The 26,426-nt window shown below is 36.8% G+C and overlaps 1 protein-coding gene across 1 annotated transcript in view; it reads right to left on the bottom strand.

Moving 5' to 3' along the window:
• Positions 1 to 24,753, bottom strand: part of LOC137763000 (zona pellucida sperm-binding protein 3 receptor-like) — a 53,041-nt gene extending 28,288 nt beyond the window's left edge. Inside the window, exons 1-7 of the mRNA XM_068541648.1 lie at positions 24,612 to 24,753; positions 23,489 to 23,668; positions 22,834 to 22,933; positions 3,422 to 3,507; positions 3,053 to 3,247; positions 1,910 to 2,092; positions 378 to 575 (exon numbers count right to left, since the gene is read on the bottom strand). Of these exons, the coding sequence (XP_068397749.1) occupies positions 378 to 575; positions 1,910 to 2,092; positions 3,053 to 3,247; positions 3,422 to 3,507; positions 22,834 to 22,933; positions 23,489 to 23,668; positions 24,612 to 24,753 (1,084 nt within the window). The remainder of the gene's footprint in view (positions 1 to 377; positions 576 to 1,909; positions 2,093 to 3,052; positions 3,248 to 3,421; positions 3,508 to 22,833; positions 22,934 to 23,488; positions 23,669 to 24,611) is intronic.
• Positions 24,754 to 26,426: the final 1,673 nt, after the last annotated feature.

The raw sequence follows: 26,426 nt of genomic DNA, 5'->3' as shown, positions 1-26,426 counted from the left end.
CGAAGCAAGGACCATCAAGGCAATCTGATTTGGACCATAATTCAGTAGTCTTCTCTACTCCAGTTTTACCAGTTATAAAGCTGATCCATTATTTTCAAGTTTGATACCCAAGTTGGTTTTTCATTTGATACTGAACTCGAAGGGGCAGAGTAGGATGGGCATGATTTTTCAGCCCTCTCAATCTTCAGGATGACCTTTAAGATAGCTTCTCTACTAATTTGCAAAGATTCCAGTAAATTAACTCTAAAAGTATTTCAAAGCGAACATTTTGAGAAATCAATTATAATCAATAAGGTACAGAATCTTAGGCCATGTTCAACACTTTCAATGGAAAAGAAGATACACACACACGTGTACACAAAACAAAGTTCACTTACGTTCACACCCTTCAGATGGTGTCCACGTGAAATTTTCCTGACAAGTCACAGTCAGAGGCTCATCTGGAATAGGTCTATAGCCATGCTTGCATTGATATTTCAACGCAGTCCCAACTGCAAATACTTCTTGGTTACTTAGCTCATAGCCTCTTCTATTCCAGACAGCATGGGGGATGTCTGGTAACCCAATACAACTATCTGATCATGAAAAAAGCACAAAGATGAAAAGAAAGCTGTTTCGGGGATTGGCAGATTGACCTATTGAGCCTGTCACCAAAAAAGAAAGAAAGAAAGAAAGAAAAAAGTATAGCACACATTAATTGAGGAAACAACCAGACAGCAAAGGCAAATGGGAATTCCAGGAACAGACTTGGCAGCACCAACCTCTGGTAGACTATTGCCAAGCACTGAATGCACATGGCGATTGAGAGGCTGCTATTGAGGGACACACTATGGTGCAGAAAGGCACAATATCTAAGTTATTGGGCCAACCTACAGGGGCTTAGTTCTCCTTCCATGTCAGTGCATTTCAGCAGGGGAAGCATTAGAGGATCTCTGAGAATAAGCAGCAAAAATCTGCTGCTAGATAAACCAAACGTTCCACTGTCTCCTTGCGTAATGGGGAATTACAATAGAAGGCCTTCCCCCAGACACCATGACACTGTCACCAGGAACTTCATGATTTGGCCTTAAATCTTACCCTATGTAACTTTTGGATCTTGCTTTTTTTTCTACTCAATATGATGCCAAAGGTACATATGGATTGAAGAGGGGATACATGTCTGTCAAGTTGCATATTTATCAAATTTTGTCGCTACATATTTAAAATGTCACCTAATTTCTGTGATGGCAGAAGGAATGAATAAGCCACAATGTAGCAGTAGCTTCCATCCCCAACTAACTATGTGAACTTGTGCTTAATCACTCTCAGTTTTCTCATCATTAAAATGGGATTAAAAAAAAAAAGTAACTACCTCTTAGGATCATGTAAATACGAAATGAATCAATTGATGTTATGCACTTAGAACAGTTCTTGATACATAAAAAGTGCTTAATAAGTGTTAGCAATAAGTATCATTAATATTATGACTGATCCGTATGCATTTACAACTTCAGGGTCTCAAGGTCAACACTAGCCCATAGAGCATCTCTGTGCAAATTTTAAAAAGGAGACCTCTTGAAGGAATTTTACTTCCATGTTTCAAAAACTTCTCAGAATATGTTTATTTTTTGGATGAGACACTTTACTCTTGTCTACTGCAAAATTTTTGTAAGGAATAAATAAATCTGCAATATCTATGATGTCACTGGTGTCAAAACTCTATGATATATGTATATGAAATCCTCAAATAACACTAAGAGATTACTAGCAAAAAAACCTTCCTTCTGGCATGAGAGAACTAGAGAAAAGTACTAATTTACTTTAAAATGATTATTGGGATTTAAGTGGGCTTGTGCCTGTGAGCATGCTACACCCATACTCCTGGATAACTTTAGATGCCAAATATGGAACTCTGTTGATCCATACTCACTGAGTTCACAAACGGGAGGAGAAGGATGCCACTTGTTATTAGCTTCACAACGGATTAAATGACTGCCTTTGAGGACATAACCTTTCTTGCAGCTAAACACAAGAAAGTTTTTGTAGTTATAGGTGGGTCCAAATCCAGAGACAATGATTCCATTTGGAACTTGTGGTCGATGACAGACAACATCTAAAGAAGCATAAAAAGGACATCTGAGTTATAAAAGAGAAATGGCAATAAGCATGTGACTGCTATTGTTGATATAGTTCACAGGGAGACCTGATACAAGTACATATCAAGTAGATACAAAGAAAATATTTTAAAGCCTTACGTATATCCTTTCAGTTCCTTGGAACCTTAGCAAAATGAGGTTTCATCATTTAGTCGATGTGAGTAAAGTCCTACGCCTTTCTCATCAAAAACAACAACAACAAATTTATAATTATAGATTGGTGGTTGCCAGAGGTGGGAATGGGGAGTGAGCAAAATGAGTGAAGGGAGTCAAAAGGTACAAAATTCCAGTTCTAAATAAGTCATGGGATGTAATGTACAGCCTCGTGACTATAGTTAATAACACTGTAATATATATTTGAGGGTTGACATTATTAGTGTGGTGTCCACCCATATTTCTAGTTGTTCCAGGAGAAACAGAAGACTATATTTCCTATTTCCTTTACACTAGGCAGAAACAAGGGACTAGTCTGGCCAAAAGATTTTAATGAAAAGTGAGATACATCACTTGAAGTCAAAGAATTTATGAGCCAAGGATTGTCTCCTTGTTCACTTCCCCTGCTGAACTGATTGTGAAAGTTTTGTGAGGGAGTTGTCAGAAGATACAAACAATCTGGATCACCATATAAATGACAGCCTCCTAGAGGGTTTCCCAAGCTAGCAGGGCACTAAAAAGGAGTCAAAAAAACAAACAAAAGAATAACAAAAACAAACTAACAAAAACAAACAAAAAACAAACCTTTTACTGTTAAAAAGCCTCGGGATTTTGGTGTTGATTATTATTGCAGAATAGCCTATGCTATCCTGACTAATAATAGTATATGTTTAGTTGAACAAATGAATGAGTTCATCATTGCCTTGATTAGTTTGTCTTTGAATCATTCCATTTCCCTTAATACAGTCATCATTGTGACTTACTTTTACAAGTAGGAGGGCTTGGATTCCAGACACCTATTGTTTTATTTTCCACTGTGCAAGAAATGGAGGCTTTGCCTAACATTGAGAAGCCAGGGTCACAGCTGTAAGTGACAGAAGAGCCATATGTGTAGAGGTCCTCATCTCCACCGTTGTGCTTCCCATTGCTGATGGCTGGAGGAGGCTCACACTTGGCAACTGAGATGAAGATATGAAGAGGAAGAAATAATCAGGGATAGCATCCTTACAAATCTAACATTCATGATGCAAATTCTAATGGAGGGTACAATAAGCAACAAAGAGGCACAGAAGTTTTATTACCTAACAACATGGTTTAGGTTTATAGTCAAGGCAAAAACAGTCTTTACTTACTTATACATTGTGGGAGAGGATCACTCCAGTCAACTCCTCTACCTTGGATCTCACAATGACTAGTGGTTGAGCCAACTAAGATATACCTGAATAATATAGGTCAGAGATTTTAGTGAAATCTGTCTTACTCTAAACGTTAATTGCCAATTAATAAGGTTTGGATGAAGGGAAATTTTATTCAACCTTTAAAAATGAAAAAATAGTGGTCTCTCAATTACTAATTACCATTTGGGTCAACTTGGAATTAAATTTCATCATATCAGGAGAAAGGATGATTTTTCTATTTTTTCTTTTATTCACTCATTTCTTTAAACCACATTATTAAGCTTTTTCTACACAGCATACATTCATAGCCGATAAAAAGAGTAAATGACAATTTTGCATCCAAAATCTTAGGATTTCAATTAGACTTTCCTTCTCTAAGAAGCTACAAATCAAGCAGTACAAAACAGAGTAAAAGTATACTTGAGTTTGCTATATAGCAGCAGTCCCCAACCTTTTTGGCACCAGGGACCAGTTTCATTGCAGACAATTTTTCCACGGATGGGGGTGGGGAGGGTGTTGGTTCAGGTGGTAATGTGAGCGATGGGGAGCGGCAGTTGAAGCTTTGCTCGCTCGCCCGCCACTCACCTCCTGCTGTGCAGCCCGGTTCCTAAAAGGCCACAGACCGCTACCGGTTGCCAGCCCGGGGGTTGGGGACCCCTGCTACATAATTTCCTTTGAATAGAAGATCCAGATAAATTACTGATTAAAAAAAACAAACTACTTTGATCTCTAATTTGACTCATTCTCTGGTACTAGAATTTGGCTTACTCTCATAAACCACTAACTTCCTGATTTTCATCTCGTTATTCTTGCTCTTGAAACAAGTCCCAGTCATTCTTCCAGGCCTTGTTGCTTTAAAAATATCAATTTACCCTGAATATCAATGAAAAGTTCCTGAATAAAATAAACAAAATTCAAAAACACTTTAAAAGAAAAATATGTCACAACTAAATAGGTTTATACGAAAAATTAAAGGAAACTTCAAAATTAGGAAATATATCAATATATAATATATTGCTATGAACTGAATATATGTGTCCTCCAAAAATTCATATATTGAAGGCTTAATCCCAGTATGGCTATATCTGGAATAAGGAAGTAATTAAGATTAAGTGAAGTGATAAATGTGAGGCCCTGATTCACTAGGATTAGGGTCCTTATAAGAAGAGATACCACAGAGCTCTCTCTCAACCTCTCTCTCTCTCCATGTGTATGCACAGAGGAAAGGCCATGTGACTGAATCCTGCCAGACCTAGATCTGGGACTTCCAGTCTTCAGAACTATAAAAATAAATTTCTGTTGTTATTGCAGTCTGAGCAGATTAATATATACATGATATAATAAATCTAAGGAGAAAAACATCCTGTCATCTTGATAGATAGTAAAATGACATTTTAAAAAAATCAGCAAGTATTCTTAGCAAAAATGTCCAATATAATGGGAATCAGTGGAGATAGAGCCCTACCAAACTTAAGGGGAAAATACTAGAGTCCTTTCTGCTAAAGTTGAGAACAAGAAAGCAAGGGCCAGTATCAGTTTTTTATTTGAGATAAAATTGCTAGCATAATTATAAAAGAAAAAGAAATTCAAAATATGAAAAATAGAAAGGAAAAAGTAATAGTATCATTATTTTCAGATGACATAACTGCATGCCAGGAAATTCCAAGAGAATCCAATTGAAATGCTATTATAAGTAATGCAAGAATTCAGTATATTAGCTGAGATATGAAATTGATGTATAGAAATCCATAGTTTCCATATATAGAGGTAAAAGCTGTTTGAAGGTATAATGGAATAAAACAAACCATTTGAAATATCAAAAATAAAATAAGATACCAAAGAATAATCATAATAAAAATTGGAAAATCTAAATGGGGAAAACTTTAAAATAATCTTGAAACACATACACACACACACACGCACACACAAGACTAGGACAAATGGAAAGGCATAACAAATTCTGGGCTAGGAAGACTCAACATCATACAATGTCTACGTTCCTAAAATTAGTTTAAAAAAATCAATGTAATTTATTAAAAATTAAAAATCAACTAATTTTGAAGTTCATATAGAAATATAAATAAGTAAATATAGTCAGGAAAACCCTGGAAAAGCAGGGAGAAAAGAAAGGGGGATACTTCAAAGCAATGGTTCACAATATGAAAACTCAGTAATTAAAACACAGAGGAACTGGTTGTGTGAATATATAGACAAACTAAAAGCATGGATATAAAGTCCAAAATTAGACTCATATTCATATGGGAATGAAATATAATTTTTAAAAATGTTCTTTCAAATTAATGGATTAACCATGGAGTTTAATAAATGACGGCAAGACAACATGAAATCCATCTAGGGAAAGACAACATCGGTTAATGCATCTGAGCTCTCTGTATTAGATAACATTAAACCATAAAAGTAGTTGAATCATTGTAGGTAATTATGTTATAATCTTCAAGCAAGGAAGGTCGTTTGACTATAACTCAAATCCAAAAGCCCTTTTAAAAAAAATTGATAAATTTAACCATATATAGTACATAGTTTTTGTCTGGCAAGAAAAAATACTATAGGCCAAGTCAAAGGAAAGATGACACAGTGAGAAAAGAAATTGTAATTCATGTTAGACATTAAAAAAAAAACAAAGGACTTGATGTCAGTTTACACATAAATAAATATAAATATCTTTTAAATACATGAAACATGCTCAATGTCACTCATAAATAGAACAGTGCACATTAAAAATAGAGGGAAGCCATTCAACAATAGCAAAATACACCTTTTTTCCCAAGCACCCATGAGAAATTCACCAGGATAAATTATATCCTGGGCCATAAAATAAACATCAACAAACATATAAAAATTGAAATCATGGAGTGTGTATGTTCTGACTGTAATGGAATTAAACTAGAAACCAGTAACAGAAAGACAAGAGAAAAATCTCCAAACAATTGAAAATTAAACAAAACACTTCTAAACAATCCACGGTCAAAGGGAAGTCTCAAAGGAAATTAAAAATACACAGAATAAAAATGAAACTATAACATAACAGAACGTGTGGTACACAGCTAAAGCACTGCTGAAATGGAAATTTATAGCAATAAATGCTTACATAGGAAAATAGAAAAGTTCTCAAATCAGGAATCCAAATTCCTACTTCAAAAAACTTGAAAAAGAAGAAGAAATAAACCCAAAGCAAGGAGCATAAGGGAAATAAACATAAAAGCAGAAATCCGTAAGTTTAAAACAAGAAACAATACGAAAATAATAAAAGTTGATTCTTAAAAAAAATCAATAAAATTGATAAATCTCTTGTAAGACTGATAAAGAGAAAAGACAGAACTCACCAATATCATGAATGAAACGGGGAATTTCACTACAGATCCTGCAGTCAATGAAAGGAGAATAAGGGAATAAACAATTTTATGTTCATAAATTCAACCACCTAAAAGAAAAAGAATAATCCTTTGAAAAGCACAAAATTCAACAAAGACAAAATAAACAATCTGAGTAATCCTAGAACTATTAAAGATATTGACTTCATAATTAGAAGACTACAGAAAAAGAAATGTCTAGGCCCAAATGGTTTTATTGGAGAATTCTATGAAACATTTAAAGAAATTAATTTTCCACAATCTCTTCCAAAAACTGAAGAGGAGGGAAGACTTCTCAACTCATTCTATGAGACTGTCATTACCCTTATATCAAATTCAGAAAAACACAGTACTAAAAAAGAAAACTGTTGACAAATATCTCTCATAATATTATCTACAAAAATCCTCAAGAAAATATTAGAAATCAAGCTAACAATATGAAAAAACAATGATGCATCATGTCCCATGTCCAAGTGAAACTTATTTGAGGTAAACTTGCTTAATATTTGAAAACTAATCAATGTGGTCCATTATACCAAGAGGTTAAAAAAGGAAAATTATGTCATCATATGCACGGTGATGAACAAAAAGCATTTTAAAAACTCCAGGCAGAGACCTTCAAGATAGAGGAGGAGTAAGAAGTGGAGATCACCTTCCTCCCCAAAAATACATCAGAAATACATCTACATGTGGAACAACTCCTACAGAACACATACTGAATGCTGGTAGAAGACCGCAGATTTCCCAAAAGGCAAGAAACTCCCCATGTACTTGGGTAAGGCAAAAGAAAAAAGAAAAAACAGAGACAAAAGAATAGGGAAAGGACCTGCACCTCTGGGAGGGAGCTGTGAAGGAGGAAAAGTTTCCACACACTGGGAAGCCCCTTCACTGGTGGAGACAAGGGGTGGGGGGCGGGGGGAGCTTCGAAGCCATGAAGGAGAGCGCAGCAACGGGATGCAGACGGCAAAGCGGAGAGATTCCTGCATGGAGGATCTTTCCCGACCAGCACTCACCAGCCTGAGAGGCTTGTCTGCTCACCCACTGAGACGGGTGGGGGCTGGGAGCTGAGGCTCTGGCTTCAGAGGTCAGATCCCAGGGAGAGGACTGGGGTTGGCTGCGTGAACACAGACTGAAGGGGGCTAGCGCGCCACAGCTAGCCAGTGGGGGAGTCCGGGAAAAAGTCTGGAACTGCCTAAGAGGCAAGAGAACATTGTTTCTGGGTGTGCAAGGAGAGGGTATGCAGAGCACCGCCTAAACGAGCTCCAGCGATGGGCAAGAGCCGCGGCTATCAGCGAGGACCCCAGGGGCGGGCATGACATGCTAAGGCTGCTGCTGCAGCCACCAAGAAGGCTGTGTGCAAGCACAGGGCACTATCCACACCTCCCCTTCCAGGAGCTTGTGCAGCCTGCCACTCCCAGGGTCCCATGATCCAGAGACAACTTCCCTGGGAGAAAACACGGTGCACCTCAGGCTGTTGCAATGTCACACCAGCTTCAGCTGCCACAGGCTCACCCCGCATTCTATACCCCATCCTCCCCACGGCCTGAGTGAGTCAGAACCCCCGAATCAGCTGCCACTTTAACCCCATCCTGTCTGAGCAAAGAACAGATGCCCTCAGGTGACCTACACGCAGAGGCGGGGCCAAATCCAAAGAGGAACCCCAGGAGCTGTGCAAAAAAAGAATAGAAAGGGAAATTTCTCCCAGCAGCCTCAGGAGCAACGGATTAAATCTCCACAATCAACTTGATGTACCCTGCACTTCTGGAATACCTGAATAGACAACGAATCATCCCAAAATTGAGGCGGTGGACTTTGGAAGCAACTGTAGACTTGGGGTTTGCTTTCTGCATCTAATTTGGTTTTGGTTTTATGTTTATCTCAGTTTAGTATTTAGAGTTTATTATCATTGGTAGATTTGTTTATTGATTTGGTTGCTCTCTTCCTTTTTTTTTAATATAGAGATACAATTTTTTTTCCTTTTTCTTTTTGTGAGTGTGCATGTGTATGCTTCTTTGTATGATTTTGTCTGATTTACCATTTGTCCTAGGGTTCTGTCTGTCCTTTTTTTTTTTTTTTTTTTTTACAGTTTTTAGTGCATGTTATCATTGATGGAATTGTTTTTTGGTTTGGTTGCTCTCTTCTTTCTTTCTTTCTTTTCTTTTTCTTTCTTTTTACTTTTTACTTTTTTTATTTTTAATAATTATTTTTTATTTTAATAACTTTATTTTCTTTTTCTTTCTTTTTTCTCCCTTTTCTTCTCAGCCGTGTGAATGACAGGGTCTTGGTGCTCTGGCCAGTTGTCTGGCCTGTGCCTCTGAGGTGGGAGAGCCGGGTTCAGGACATTGGTCCACCAGAGACCTCCTGGCCCCAGGTAATATCAAACAGCAAAAGCTCTCCCAGAGATCTCCATCTCAAAGCTAAGGCGCAGCTCCATTCAATGACCAGCAAGCTACAGTACTAGACACCCTCTGCCAAACAACTAGCAAGACAGGAACACAACCCCACCCATTAGCACAGAGGCTGCCTAAAATCATAATAAGGTCACAGACACCCCAAATCACACCAAGGGACGTGGTCCTGCACACCAGAAAGACAATATCCAGCCTCATCGACCAGAACACAGGCACCAGTCCCCTCCACCAGGAAGCCTACACAACCCACTGAACCAACCTTACCAATGGGAGCAGACACCAAAAACAACAGGAATTACGAACCTGCAGCCTGCGAAAAGGAGACCCCAAACACAGTAAGGTAAGCAAAATGAGAAGACAGAGAAACACACAACACAGGAAGGAGCAAGGTAAAAACCCACCAGACCAATAAAGGAAGAGGAAATAGGCAGTCTACCTGAAAAAGAATTCAGAGTAATGATAGTAAAGATGATCCAAAATCTTGGAAACACAATGGAGAAAGTACAAGAAACGTTTAACAAAGACGTAGAAGAACTAAAAAGCAAAGAAACAATGATGAACAACACAATAAATGAAATTTAAAATTCTCTAGAAGGAATCAATAGCAGAATAACTGAGACAGAAGAACGGATAAGTGACCTGGAAGATAAAAGAGTGGAAATAACTACCACAGAGCAGAATAAAGAAAAAAGAATTGAAAGAATTGAGAACAGCCTCAGAGACCTCTGGGACAACATTAAACACACCAACATTCGAATTATAGGGGATCCAGAAGAAGAAGAGGAAAATAAGGAGACTGAGAAAATATTTGAAGAGATTATAGTTGAAAATTTCCCTAATATGGGAAAGGAAATAGTCAATCAAGTCCAGGAAGTGCAGAGTCCCATACAGGATAAATCGAAGGAGAAACATGCCAAGACACATATTAATCAAACTATAAAAAAATTAAATACAAAGGAAAAATATTAAAAGCAGCAAGAGAAAAACAACAAATGACATGGAAGGGAATCCCCATAAGGTTAACAACTGATCTTTCATCAGAAACTCTGCAAGCCAGAAGGGAGTGGCAGGACATATTTAAAGTGATGAAAGGGAAAACCTACAACCAGGATTACTCTACCCAGCAAGGATCTCATTCAGATTTGACAGAAAAATTAAAACCTTTACAAACAAGCAAAAGCTAAGAGAATCCAGTACCATCAAACCAGCTTTACAACAAATGCTAAAGGAACTTCTCTAGGCAGGAAACACAAGAGAAGGAAAAGACCTACGATAACAAGCCCAAAATAATTAAGAAAATGGTAATGGGAACATACATATCGATTATCACCTTAAATGTAAGTGGATTAAATGCTCCAACCAAAAGATGAAGGAACAAGATAAAACCCCAGAAAAATAACTAAATGAAATGGAGATAGGCAATCTTCCAGAAAAAGAATTCAGAATAATGATAGTGAAGATGATCCAGGACCTCAGAAAAAGAATGGAGGCAAAGATCAAGAAGATGTAAGAAATGTTCAACAAAGATCTAGAAGAATTAATGAACAAACAAACAGAGATGAACAATACAATAACTGAAATGAAAAATACACTAGAAGGAATCAATAGCAGAATAACTGAGGCAGAAGAACAGATAAGTGACCTGGAAGACAGAATGCTGGAATTCACTGCTGTGGAACAGAATAAAGAAGAAAGAATGAAAAGAAATGAAGACAGCCTAAGCGACCTCTGGGACAACATTAAACACAACAACATTCGCATTATAGGGGGCCCAGAAGGAGAAGAGAGAGAGAAAGGACCTGAGAAAATATTTGAAAAGATTAGAGTCGAAAACTTCCCTAACATGGGAAAGGAAATAGCCAACCAAGTCAAGGAAGCGCAGAGAGTCCCATACAGGATAAACCCAAGGAGAAACATGCTGAGACACATAGTAAGCAAATTGGCAAAAATTAAAGACAAAGAAAAATTATTGAAAGCAGCAAGGGAAAAACGACAAGTAACAGACAAGGGAACTCCCATAAGGTTAACAGCTGACCTCTCAGCAGAAACTCTCCAAGCCAGAAGGGAGTGACACAATATATTTAACGTGATGAAAGGGAAGAACCTACAACCAAGATTACTCTACACAGCAAGGATCTCATTCAGATTCGACAGAGAAATCAAAAGCTTTACAGACAAGCAAAAGCTAAGAGAATTCAGCACCACCAAACCAGCTCTACAACAAATGCTAAAGGAACTTCTCTAAGTGGGAAACACAAGAGAAGAAAAGAACCTACAAAAACAAACCCAAAACAATTAAGAAAATGGTAATAGGAACATACATATCAACAATTACCTTAAACGTGAATGGATTAACCTGTGTTAACCTGTCCAACCAAAACACAGCTTTGCTGAATGGATACAAAAGCAAGACCCATATATATGCTGTCTACAAGAGACCCACTTCAGACCTAGGGACACATACAGACTGAAAGTGAGGTGATGGAAAAACATAATCCATGCAAATGGAAATCAAAGAAAGTTGGAGTAGCAATACTCATATCAGATAAAATAGACTTTAAAATAAAGAATGTTAAAAGAGACAAGGAAGGACAGTAAGTAATGATCAAGGGATCAATCCAAGAAGAAGATATAACAATTATAAATATATATGCACCCAACATAGGAGCACCTCAATACATAGGGCAACTGCTAACAGCGATAAAAGAGAAAATCGACAGTGACACAATACTAGTGGGGGAGGTTAACACCTCACTTACACCAATGGAAATATCATCCAAACAGAAAATTAATAAGGACACACAAGCTTTATCTGACACAAAATACAAGATAGACTTAATCGATATTTATGGGACATTCCATCCCAAAATAGCAGGTTACACTTTCTTCTCAAGGGGTCAGGAAACATTCTCCAGGATAGATCACATGTTGCATCACAAATCAAGCCTCAGCAATTTTAACATAACTGAAATCATATCAAGCATCTTTTCTGACCACAAGGCTATGAGAATAGAAATCAATTACAGGGAAAAAAACGTAAAAAACACAAACATATGGAGACTTAACAATACGTTACTAAATAACCAAGAGATCATTGAAGAACTCAAAGAGGAAATCAAAAAACACCTAGAGACAAATGACAACGAACCACGATGATCCAAAACTTATGGGATGCAGCAAAAGCAGTTCTAAGAGGGAAGCTTATAACTATACAAGCCTACCACATGAAACAAGAAAAATCTCAAATAAACAATCTAAATTTACACCTAAAGGAACTAGAGAAAAAAGAACAAACAAAACCCAAAGTTAGCAGAAGTAAAGAAATCATCAAGATCAGAGCAGAAACAAATGAAATAGAAAGAAAGAAAACAATAGCAAAGATCAATAAAATTAAAAGCTGGTTCTTTGAGAAGATAAACAAAATTTATAAACCATTAGTCAGACTTATCAAAAAAAAGAGGGAGAGGACTCAAATCAGTAAAATCAGAAATGAAAAAGGAGAAGTTACAACAGACACCACAGAAATATGAAGCATGCTGAGACTACTACAAGCAAATCTATGCCAGTAAAATGGACAACCTGGAAGAAATGGACAAAATCTTAGAAAGTTATAACCTTCCAAGACTGAACCAGGAAGAAACAGAAAATATGAACAGACCAATCACAAGCACTGAAATTGAAACTGTGATTAAAAATTTTCCAACAAACAAAAGTCCAGGACCAGATGGCATCACAGGTGAATTCTATCTAACATTTAGAGAAGGGCTAACACCCATCCTTCTCAAATTCTTCCAAAAAATTGCAGAGGAAGGAACACTCCCAAACTCATTCTATGAGGCCACCATCAGCTTGATACCAAAACCAGACAAAGATACTACAAAAAAGAAAATTACAGACCAATATCACTGATGAATATAGATGCAAAAATCCTCAACAAAATACTAGCAAACAGAATCCAACAACACATTAAAAGGATCATACACCACGATCAAGTGGGATTTATCCCAGAGATGCAAGGATTCTTCAATATATGCAAATCAATCAATGTGACACCCCATGTTAACAAACTGATAAAGAAAAACCACATGATCATCGCAATAGATGCAGAAAAAGCTTTTGACAAAATTCAACATCCATTTATGAGAAAAACTCTCCAGAAAGTGTGCATAGAGGGAACCTACTTCAACATAATAAAGGCCATATATGACAAACCCAAAGCAAACATCATTCTCAATGGCGAAAAACTGAAAGCATTTCCTCTAAGATCAGGAACAAGACAAGGATGTCCACTCTCACCACTATTATTCAACATAGTTTTGGAAGTCCTAGCCACGGCAATCAGAGAAGAAAAAGAAATAAAAGGAATACAAATTGGAAAAGAAGTAGAACGGTCACTGTTTGCAGATGACATGATACTATACATAGAGAATCCTAAAGATGCCACCAGAAAACTACTAGAGCTAATCAATGAGTGTGGTAAAGTTGCAGGATACAAAATTAATGCACAGAAATCTCTTGCATTCCTCTACACTAATGATGAAAAATCTGAAAGAGAACTTAGGGAAACTCTCCCATTTACCATTGCAACAAAAAGAATAAAATACCTAGGAATAAAACTACCTAGAGAGACAAAAGACCTGTATGCAGAAAACTATAAGACACTGATGAAAGATATTAAAGATGATACCAACAGGTGCAGAGATATTCCATGTTCTTGGGTTGGAAGAATTAATATTGTGAAAATGACTATATTACCCAAAACAATCTGCAGATTCAATGCAATCCCTATCAAATTACCAATGGCATTTTTTACAGAACTAGAACAAAAAATATTAAAATTTGTATGGAGACAGAAAAGACCCTGAATAGCCAATGCAGTCTTCAGGGAAAAAAATGGAGCTGGAGGAATCAGACTTCCTGACTTCAGACTATACTACAAAGCTACAGTAATCAAGACAATATAGTACTGCTACAAAAACAGAAATCTTGATCAATGGAACAAGATAGAAAGCCCAGAGATAAACCCACGCACCTATGGTCAACTAATCTATGACAAAGGAGGCAAGGATATACAATACAGTGGAGAAAAGACAGTCTCTTCAATAAGTGGTGCTGGGAAAACTGGACAGTTACACGTAAAAGAATGAAATTAGAACACTCCTTAACACCATACACAAAAATAAACTCAGAGACCTAAATGTAAGACCAGCCACTATAAAACGCTTAGAGGAAAACATAGGCAGAACACTCTATGGCATAAATCACAGCAAGATCCTTTTTGACCCACCTCCTAGAGAAATGGAAATAAAAACAAAAATAAACAAATGGGACCTAATGAACTTAAAAAGCTTTTGCACAACAAAGGAAAACATAAACAAGATGAAAAGACAACCCTCAGAATGGGAGAAAATATTTTCAAATGAATCATCGGACAAAGGATTAATCTCCAAAATATATAAACTGCTCATGCAGCTCAATATTAAAGAAACAAAGAACCCAATCCAAAAATGGGCAGAAGACCTAAATAGACATTTCTCTAAAGAAGACACACACATGGCCAAGAAGCACGTGAAAAGCTGCTCAACATCACTAATAATTAGAGAAATGCAGATCAAAACTACAATGAGGTATCACCTCACACCAGTTAGAATCGGCATCATCAGAAAATCTACAAACAACAGATGCTGGAGAGGGGGTGTAAAAAAGGGACCCCTCTTGCACAGTTGGTGGGAATGTAAATTGATACAGCCACTATGGAGAACATTATGGAGGTTCCTTAAAGAACTAAAAATAGAATTACCATATAACCCAGCAATCTCACTACTGGGCATATACCCAGAGAAAACCATAATTCAAAAGCATACAAGCACCCCAATGTTCATTGCAGCATTATTTACAAAAGCCACGTAATGGAAGCAACCTAAATGCTCATTGACAGACAAATGGATAAAGAAGATGTGGTACATATATACAAAGGAATATTACACAGCCATAAAAAGGAATGAAATTGGGTCATTTGTAGAGATGTGGATGCATCTAGAGACTGTCATACATTGTGAAGTAAGTCAGAAAGAGAAAAACAAATATCATATATTAATGCATACGTGTGGAACCTAGAAAATGGTACAGATGAACCAGTTTGCAGAGCAGAAATTGAGACACAGAAGTAGAGAAAAAACATACGGACACCAAGCGGAGAAAGCGGTGGGGGGTGGGGGTTGTGATGTGATAGAAAAAAAAAAAGAAAAACACAAAAGAAATGAAGGAAACAATAGCAAAGATCAATAAAAGTGAAATCTGGTTCTTTGAGAAGATAAACAAAACTGATAAACCATTAGCCAGACTCATCAAGAAAAAAAGGGAGAAGACTCAAATCAATAGAATTAGAAATGAAAAAGGAGAAGTAACAACTGACAATGCAGAAATAAAAAGGATCATGTAAGATTACTACAAGAAACTATATGCCAATAAAATAGACAACCTGGAAGAAATTAGCAAATTCTGAGAAAAACACAACCTTCTGAGACTGAACAAGGCAGAAAGAGAAAACATAAACAGACCAGTCACAAGCACTGAAATTGAGACTGTGATTAAAAATCTTCCAACAAACAAAAGCCCAGGACCAGATGGCTTCTCAGGCGAATCCTATCGAACATTTAGAGAAGAGCTAACACCTATCATTCTAAAACTCTTCCAAAATATAGCAGAGGGGGGAACAATCTCAAACTCATTCTATGAGACCACCATCACCCTGATACCAAAACCAGACAAAGATGTCACAAAGAAAGAAAACTATAGGCCAATATCACTGATGAACATAGATGTAAAAATCCTCAACAAAATACTAGCAAACAGAATCCAGCAGCACACTAAAAGGATCATACACCATGATCAAGTGGGGTTTATCCCAGGAATGCAAGGATTCTTCGATATATGCAAATCAATCAATGTGATAAGCCATATTAACAAATTGAAGGAGAAAAACCATAGGATCATCTCAATAGATGCAGAAAAATCTTTCAACAAAATTCAACACCCATTTATTATAAAATCCTCCAGAAAGTAGACATAGAGGGAACTTACCTCAACATAATAAAGGCCATATATGACAAATCCACAGCCAGCATCGTTCTCAATGGTGAAAAACTGAAACCATTTCCACTAAGATCAGGAACAAGACAAGGTTGTCCACTCTCACCATTATTATTCAACACAGTTTTGGAGGTTTTAGCCATAACAATCAGAGAAGAAAAAGAAATAAAAGGAATCCAAATCGGAAAACAAGAAGTAAAGCTGTAACTCTTTGCAGACGACATGATACTATACATAGAAAATCCTAAAGATGATACCAGAAAACTACTAGAGCTAATTAATGAATCTGGTGAAGTAGCAGGATACAAAATTAATGCACAGAAATCTCTTGCATTCCTCTACACTAATGATGAAAAATCTGAAAGAGAAATTAAGAAAACACTCCCATTTACCATTGCAACAAAAAGAATAAAATACCTAGTAATAAACCTATCTAAGGATACAAAAGACCTGTATGCAGAAAACTATAAGACACTGATGAAAGAAATTAAAGGTGATACAAACAGATGGAGAGATATACCATGTTCTTGGATTGGTAGAATCAACACTGTGAAAATGACTCTACTACCCAAAGCAATCTACAGATTCAGTGCAATTCCTATCAAACTACCATTGGCATTTTTCACAGAACTAGAACAAAAAATTTCACAATTTTTATGGAAACACAATAGACCCTGAATAAGCAAAGCAATCTTGAGAAAGAAAAACGGAGCTGGAGGAATCAGGCTCCCAGACTTCAGACTATACTACAAAGATACAGTATTCAAGACAGTATGGTGCTGGCACAGAAACAGAAATATAGATCAATGGAACAGGATAGAAAGCCCAGAGATAAACCCACGCACATATGGTCACCTTATTTTTGATAAAGGAGGTAAGAATATACAATGGAGAAAAGACAACCTCTTCAATAAGTGGTGTTGGGAAAACTGGACAGCTACATATAAAAGAATGAAATTAGAACACTCCCTAACACCATACACAAAAATAAACTCAAAATGGATTAAAGACCTAAATATAAGGGCAGACACTATAAAACTCTTAGAGGAAAACATAGGCAGAACACTCTGCGACATAAATCACAGCAAGATCCTTTTTGACCCACCTCCTAGAGAAATGGAAATAAAAACAAAAATAAACAAATGGGACCTAATGAAACTTAAAAGCTTTTGCACAGCCAAGGAAACCATAAACAAGACAAAAAGATGACTCTCAGAATGGGAGAAAATATTTGCAAATGAAACAACTGACAAAGGATTAATCTCCAAACTATACAAGCAGCTCATGCAGCTCTATATCAAAAAAACAAACAACCCAATCCAAAAATGAGCAGAAGACCTACATAGACTTTTCTCCAAAGAAGATATACAGATTGCCAACAAACACATGAAAGGATGCTCAACAGCACTAATCATTAGAGAAATGCAAATCAAAAGTACAATGAGATATCACCTCCCCCCAGTCAGGATGGCCATCATCAAAAAATCTATAAACAATAAATGCTGGAGAGGGTGTGGAGAAAAGGGAACCCTCTTACACTGTTGGTGGAATGTAAATTGATACAGCCACTATGGAGAACAGTATGGAGGTTCCTTAAAAAACCAAAAATAGAACTACCATGGACCCAGCAATCCCACTACTGGGCATATACCCTGAGAAAACCATAGTTCAAAAAGAGTCATGTACTGCAATGTTCATTGAAGCACTATTTACAATAGCCAGGACATGGAAGCAACCTAAGTGTCCATCAACAGATGAATGGATAAAGAAGATGTTGTACATATATACAATGGAATATCACTCAGCCATAAAAAAAATGAATTTGAGTTATTTGCAGTGAGGTGGATGGACCTAGAGACTGTCATACAGAGTGAAGTAACTCTGAAAGAGAGAAACAAATACTGTATGCTAATATATATATATATGGAAACTAAAAAAAAAAAAAAAAAAAAAGGTTCTGAAGAACCTAGGGGCAGGACAGGACTAAAGATGCAGACATAGAGAATGGACTTGAGGACACGGGGAGTGGGAAGTATAAGCCTGGACGAAGTGGGAGAGTAGCATTGACATATATACACTACCAGATGTAAAATAGATAGCTAGTGGGAAGCAGCTGCATAGCACAGGGAGATCGGCTCGGTGCTTTGTGTCCCCCTCGAGTGGTGGGATAGGGAGGGTGGGAGGCAGACGCAAGAGAGAGGAGATATGGGGACATATGTACATGTATAGCTGATTTGCTTTGTTATAAAGCAGAAACTAACACACTGTTGTAAAGCAATTATACTTCAATAAAAATGCTAAAAAAAAATCCAAAACCTTTCATGATAAAACTTCTCAGTAGACTAAGAATAGAGGAACACTTCTCAACTTGATAAAGAACATCTACAAAGAGCCTATAGCTAACATAGTTAATGATGAAAGACTGAAGCTTTCCTCAAAGATCGGGAATAAGGCATGGATGTCCACAGTCACCACCACTGTTCAACATAGAATTAGAAGTTCTAGCTAGCACAATAAGGAAAGAAAAAGAAATAAAAGGCATACACATTGTAAATGGGGAAAAAACTGCTTCCATTTGCAGAGGACATTAGTGTTTTAGTAGAAGATCACAAGCAACCTACAGAAATGAAATAAAACAAACAAAAAAAACCTTTTAGAACTAGTTTAGTGGGTTCAGTATGACAGCAGGACAATGATCAACACACAGGACCAATCACATTACTACATACTAAGAACAGACATGTGGTAATCAAAATTTAAAAGTCAATGCCATTTAAAATTGCTCCAAAGAAAATGATATAAGTATAATAAATACGTACATAAAGTGTAAGCTGAAAATTACAAAATTTTGATGAAAGAAATCAAAGAAGACCTAAGTAAATGGAAAGGAGTACTGTGTTCATGAATTGGGAGACTAAACATTTTAATGATGCCAAATTCTATAGAGAATGCAAATCTTACCAAAATCCTAGCAAAGTTTTGTGGACATAAAGAAATTTATTCTAAAACTTATATGGAAATATACAGGACCTAGAATACCTAAAACAATTTTGAAAAGCAAAAAGGGAGTGGAAGGAATCACTCTACCCAACACTGACTTCCTATATATCTCTAGTAATTAAGACAGCACAGTATTGGCAGAAAAATGGACACAATGGAACAAAATGAAAACCCAGAAACAGACTCACACAAGCACACAGTCCCAAAGACTAAGTGATGAATTCTTAGGCTTAATGCCCAATAATTCATAAAAGAAAAATTCAAAAGTTGTACCTCATCAAAATTAAAAACCTTAACTCTGTGAAAGACTCTGTGAAAAGGATGAAAAAACAGGCTACAAACAAACACATGAAAGAATGTTCAACATCATTAATCATTAGAGAAATGCAAATCAAAACTACCGTGAGATATCATCTCACACTGGTCGGAATGGCCATCATCAAAAAATCTACAAACAATAAATGCTGGAGAGGGTGTGGAGAAAAGGGAACCCTCCTGCACTGTTGGTGGGAATGTAAATTGATACAGTCACTCTGGAGAACAGTATGGAGGTTCCTTAAAAAACTAAAAATAGAACTACCATAGGACCCAGCAATCCCACTACTGGGCATATACCCTGAGAAAACCATAATTCAAAAAGAGTCATGTACCAAAATGTTCATTGCAGCTCTATTTACAATAGCCAGGACATGGAAGCAACCTAAGTGTCCATCAACAGATGAATGGATAAAGAAGATGTGGCACATATATACAATGGAATATTACTCAGCCATAAAAAGAAATGAAACTGAGTTATTTGTAGTGAGGTGGATGGACCTAGAGACTGTCATACAGAGTGAAGTAAGTCAGAAAGAAAAAAACAAATACCGTATGCTAACACATATATATGGAATCTAAGAAAAAAGAAAAAAAAAAAAGGTCATGAAGAGCCTAGGGGCAAGACGGGAATAAAGGCACAGACCTACTAGAGAATGGACTTGAGGTTATGGGGAGGGGGAAGGGTAAGCTGTGACAAAGTGAGAGAGTGGCATGGACATATATACACTACCAAACGTAAAATAGATAGCTAGTGGGAAGCAGCCGCATAGCACAGGGAGATCAGCTCGGTGGTTTGTGACCACCTAGAGGGGTAGGATAAGGAGGGTGGGAGGGAGGGAGACGCAAGAGGGAAGAGATATGGAACATATGTATATGTATAACTGATTCACTTTGTTATAAAGCAGAAACTAACACACCATTGTAAAGCAATTATACTCCAATAAAGATGTTTAAAAAAAAAGAAAGAAAAGAAAAAACAGGCTACAGACTGGAGGAAAACACCTGTAAGCCACATATCCAACAAAGGACGAGTATCTGGAATATGCAAAAAAAAAAAAAAAAACCTCTCGAAACTCAGCAGTAAAAAGCCAAATAATCCAGCTAGAAAATGGGCAATATATGTGAACAGGTATATCACTGAAGAGGATACAAATGGCAAATAAGCACATAAAAAGATGTTCAACATCATTGGCTATTACAGAAATCCAAATGAAAACCACAATGAGATATTACTACACACCTATCAGAATGGCTAAAATAAATGGCAACACCAAATGCTGGTGTGGATGTTATGGGTCAGTCTTACATTGCTGATGGGAACATAAGATGATTCAACCTCTCTGGAAAACAGGCAGTTTCTTAAAAAACTTAACGTGTAACTACTATGTGACCTACCTAGGCATTTATCCCAGAAAAATAAAAATGAAGACTTAAGTTCACACACACACACAAACCTGTATGTAAATGTTTATAGCGTCTTTATTCCTAAGGGTCAAAAATGAAACAACCCAAGTATACTTCAACACGTGAATGGCTAAACAAATTTCATTCCATGGAATATTGTCTCAGCAATAAAGTGGAACAAAGTATCCAAGCATAACAACTTGGATGAATTTCAAGAGAATTATGTTGAGTGATGGGTCAGCCTCAAAAGGTGACATGCTATGTGATTCTATTTATATAGCATTTTCAAAATAACAAAATTATAGAAATGGAGAATGGATTAGTGGTTGGCAGAGGTTAGGGAAAGGGGAGGGAGGGAGTTGTCTATATAAGGATAACACAAGGATCCTCGTAATGGAACTGTTCTGAATCTTGACCACGGTAATGGTCACACATATCTACACACATGATAAAACTGCATAGCATTAAACACACAGAGAAATGAAATCTGAATAAGGTGAATGGATTATATCAATGTTGATTTCTTGATTGTGATATTGTACTACAGTCATGCAAGATGTTACCATTGGGGCAAACTGGAAAAAAATGGTATATAGAATCTTTCTTTACTATTTCTTATAGCTGCATATCAGTCTACACACCTCAAATTAATAAGTTTTTAAAAATTACAGGGAAGTTTTATTTTCCCATCTAAATAGGCAGAAATTCAAAAGTTTGATAAAATACTCAATTGTAGAGGTGGTGGAGAAATAGACATTTGTTTACATTACAAAATTGTACAAAGTCTATGAGGAGAAATTTGGCAATATTTATCAATATTTTAAAGTATCTTCTCTGTGATCCAGCCATCCTACCTCTGGGAATTTATCCTACAGACCTAACTGCATGCATGTAAAATAACATGTACAGAAAATTAGGCATCAGGACATTGTGTGTAACAGCACAAGAGTGGAAACTCACAAAAGTCTATCAGTAGGAACCATTAAATAAACTATGATAAACTATGATATATGCATTGGAAAACTATATAGCTGTAAACATACATACACAAAATGAGGAAACAGTACATGAATATCAAAGATCTCCAGTACATATTTATCTCAGTCTGAGCTGCTATGACAGAATATCATAGACTGGTTGCTTAAACAACAGAAATCTATTTCTCACAGTTCTGGAACTTGGAGATCAACGTACCAGCATGGTCAGGTTCTGATAAGAGCGCTCGTCCTGGTTTGTAAATGGCAGTCATCTTGCTGGGTCCTCACATGGTGGAAACAAAGAGAAAGGAAACTAGCTCTGTGTTTCTTCTTATACGGGCACTAATCCCATGATGTGGGCTCCACTCCCATGACTTAATTAACTTCCAAAGACCTTATCTCCAAATACCATCACACTGGGGATTAGGGTTCAACATATAAATTTGGGGAGGATACAAACATTCAATCCATGGCAATATTGTTAAGTGAACAAAATAAAAGCAAGGCTCAAACTAACATAGGCAGTCTGCTGTCTTCTGTGTTGATAAAGGAGACAAAATATTAATAAAAATATGTGTACTCACTTGTATTTACATATGTAAACACAAAAAGAAGAATCAGAAACTAACGTCACTTCCTGTCAGAGGGCAGAGAGGAATGAGATGGAGTGGAAGTGAAAGTTCTGGATGTATACCTTTTTACAACATTTTATTTTTGAAACATGAGAATACTTTACCTACTTATAAAAACTAATTGAAAAGAAAAGTATTGCTTCTGGATTGCCTTATACTTACCCCTCTGAGCAGCTGAATTCTACAGTTGAACCAAAAAGAAAATCTGTCTTAACTTCCACTTTCCCATTGGGTAAGTCTTCTAGGTTTCTGCATCGTTTCTCTAGGAGGAAAATGAAAATAATGACTAATGATTACAATTACTGACAAAACTAGGGGGGAAAAAACCTGATTGGCTTTAACTTCTGCTTCCACATAAAGCCAGAAAATTTTTTCAATGCTTATTTTTGATCCTGACTTACTGAATTTTTTATTTTGAGGAAAAGTAAGTGTAAACATTCATACCATTTTTTGAGTACATTTTAAAAAGAAGAAAAAAAATGTGCTCAGATTTGCTTGCTCGATTAGATCAGTGTGATAATAAAGGATGTGTTATATGGACCTGTTATCCACACAAATGTATGTTCTCAAAAATATATGCCCTTTGTCACAGGGAAACAGAAGGAAAAAAGGGAAATAGATTCTATATCTTTATTGTTAGAAAAATATCTCAGTGTATATTCCAAACTGACTTTCTCCATATACTGTAGGTAATGTTAATTTTGAAGACTACGTTGATCAAAGACTTTCATTTGAATTAAAGGATTTATTAAGTTCCTAAGATAACTTTCCCAAATAAAACAAAAGTACAGGTGAGAAAACAAATGTTGATACTTACTAGCACAAAAAGCACTATAGTCCCATGAGCCTCTATCATTACAAGTAACTGAACTTGAACTGATTTTACTATAGCCAAGATGGCAGGTGTATCTCAGTGTAGTTCCAGTTTTGAAGTCTGTGTCATACAACTTCTTTATCGGAGAAGCAAACGGTAAATAAGGTGGAGGACCACAATTGCCTGGATACCAAAATGACGAGGAGAATCAAGTTATAGCTTGGGACACAGCATCTCAGTTATTCAGTAGTAGGACATTTAGAACAAAGATCATGCTTTTCTCCTTCATCATGACTCCTATTATCCCACTGTTCAATGAACACAGTGAACAATCCATAATCCATGTTTGTTACTTGATGGCGATGACAATAATAATGGAAAAAGGCAGAAAAATTCATCCATCCTCTCCTGTATATGTGATAATTTGTCAGAAAATGGATGAACAGACCTGAATTTCATCATGCTATTAGAGTCCCCAATCTACCTACTCAGAACATTGGCGTCTATACCATGCCATATGATCCTATCTTCTTGCCTGAGCAAAAATATATCTTTTATTAATAATAGCATTATATAAGATTAGTTGCCTCAGGAGTCAGGAAGGAGGAGGTATTTCCTTTATGTCCTTTTGGACCTTTTGGATTTTGAATAGACTGCTTATTTGAAAATCAGATGTTTTTCAAAAAACATCACAAGGTAGAGATTCATTAAGTCTTTAAAACGTAAAGTCTTAATTCTACTTCCCTGGGAATAATTAAATAAAGGGGCAGGAGCCCCAGCACAATTACACCCATCCCACTACTTTCTGAAGAACCACACAGGCAATGAAAGCTCTTCATGGTCAGGTGGCAGATAATATGTGTTTATTCCAAGTCATGATTTGCTTTGAGGTTAGATTGTTTGAAGAGTTCCTGGAGAGAAAGTTCTAAAAGGGAGTATCAAAAGGGACCATAAGTAAACCCTTTGTGGGGGGGGAGGGGGGTTATAGCAAATTTCTCTAAATTTCAGGTGGTCAAATACACTCTACAATGTTAAAGATGGGTATCTATTAGTCATCTCTTATGTAGGATGTGTTGATGAACGCAGTTGTATAGTGACAATCTGACCTTGTCTTCCCATTACTCACCAAGAACAGTTGCCAACAGAGCAGCGACCAAGGTCATTTGGAACAGAGTTGGATCAGAGACTCTCCACGGCCCAGAGGAGGGCCTGGCTCTCATTTTCCCTTTTGTATCAAGGGCCCCATGTGGAACTCTTGGAGGACACATCATCTGATGTTTCCTCAATATTTCTCTGTTGAAAGAACTCATCTTAATAAATAGTTATTGAATTCTCACTTGTCATAATCACTAGGAAAAAAACATGGAACCATCCCTTCAAGGAGATTACAACTGAATGTACAAGAAGAGACATTAAGCACAAATATTTGCAATAAAAGATAGCATATATTATCTGCTTCAGGGGCATATTCAGGAGGCCAGTTATTTCCAGGTAGAGAGAAGGGAGTGGGCTTTATGGAGGTGGCTGTATCTGAGGTAGCAGATGTTGCTATGAAATTTGGAGCATTGGATGCAAGACATTTTATGCCAGAAGTGAAAACTGAGAAAGATACAGCAGTGAGGTATAGAAGGTAAAGGATATTTCTGGGCAACAGTACTTAGTATTTCAATTTGTTTGGCAGGTAAGGAATGTGTGATAGGGAAAAAATAGTGAAAGATAGAAGGACTGATTAGAACTGAGATTTACTGAGTTTTCAGTGCCAAGATCAGGAGTTTGGACCTAGGAAATGGACAGCCACTGATTTTTTCTTTTTTTTGAGTGACATGTTTGCTGTGGTTTTGAGGGATCACTGTGACAGAGTTGGACAAGATAGACTGAAAGAGGCAGAGAGAAGAGACAGGAAGATTGATTTAGAAGATTATTGCAATTGGCCAGGTGAGCCGACAGAGATGATCTGAACAAGCAAATGGCAGAAGAACTAGGGAAGTGGAAGCAAATGAAAGAAAAGCGAGAAATGATGAGACAGAGAAAAGGAGTTATATCTATCCATCTGTTATTTACCTACTTATATGTCTATTTATATCTATGTAAGTTTCTTATGGCAACTATCAACAAGAACAATAATCCATTGGGTCAATTCAAAATTTTCAAAGCATCAATTTTGCCACCAAAAAGAAAGAAAGAAAGAGAGAGAGAGAGAGGAAGAAAGGAAAGGAGAAAGGGAGGGAGGAAGGAAGGAAGGACGGAAGTGGGGGAGAGAGAGAAACATTGCTGGTGTGTTTCTTGGTTCTGGTCATTCATTAACCAGAGACGGCTTTAATAGCTCTATTGGGTCATTTTTACCCCATAACTGGGAAAAACCTCACATACCCTTAGTTTACTTAAAAGATAGTCCTTATATCTAAAATGATATATGAAATTAACTTTCAGTAAAATACAGGGTTTCACTTTTTACTCTAAAACCTGACATAGATTGAGATGGTTTCAAATTCACCCTTAATTATACTGTCAGCAGATGCCCACTTAAGTCAAGGCAATTTTCTCACTATTTTTCCCAAAGCTCTCACCGTGCTCCTTGGCAGGGGGAAGCTTATGGTACCCCTCATACTGTATGCAGAAGCTTAACTCTTTGACTGAGTGAAGACTCAAGTCAGATTCTTAACTTTCTAAAACTTGTGATCATTCCACTCCTCCAATCCAATCTCCTGCTACCTGTATACTCACATAACCCTACGCCTCATCCTACATGCCCTATTCATGACTTCAGTTCTGCCAAAAATTCAATCAACATAATAGCAAATTTGGTTATAACAATTAATGTTGAATGTATATGGAATAAATCAGCCTGGTCTAAAAGTGTGAAGAAACAAAAATCTTCACACTGCCCCACTTCTCCAGCACAGGGTCACCACCTGTTTGCTTGGGATTGAGGGGGTCTTCC

The sequence above is a fragment of the Eschrichtius robustus genome, chromosome 3 (genome assembly GCF_028021215.1).
Source record: "Eschrichtius robustus isolate mEscRob2 chromosome 3, mEscRob2.pri, whole genome shotgun sequence".
In the NCBI taxonomy this organism is placed as follows: Eukaryota; Metazoa; Chordata; class Mammalia; order Artiodactyla; family Eschrichtiidae; genus Eschrichtius; species Eschrichtius robustus.
The sequence above is the reverse complement of the archived record's forward strand: the minus strand, read 5'-3'. Positions and strand labels throughout refer to the sequence as shown.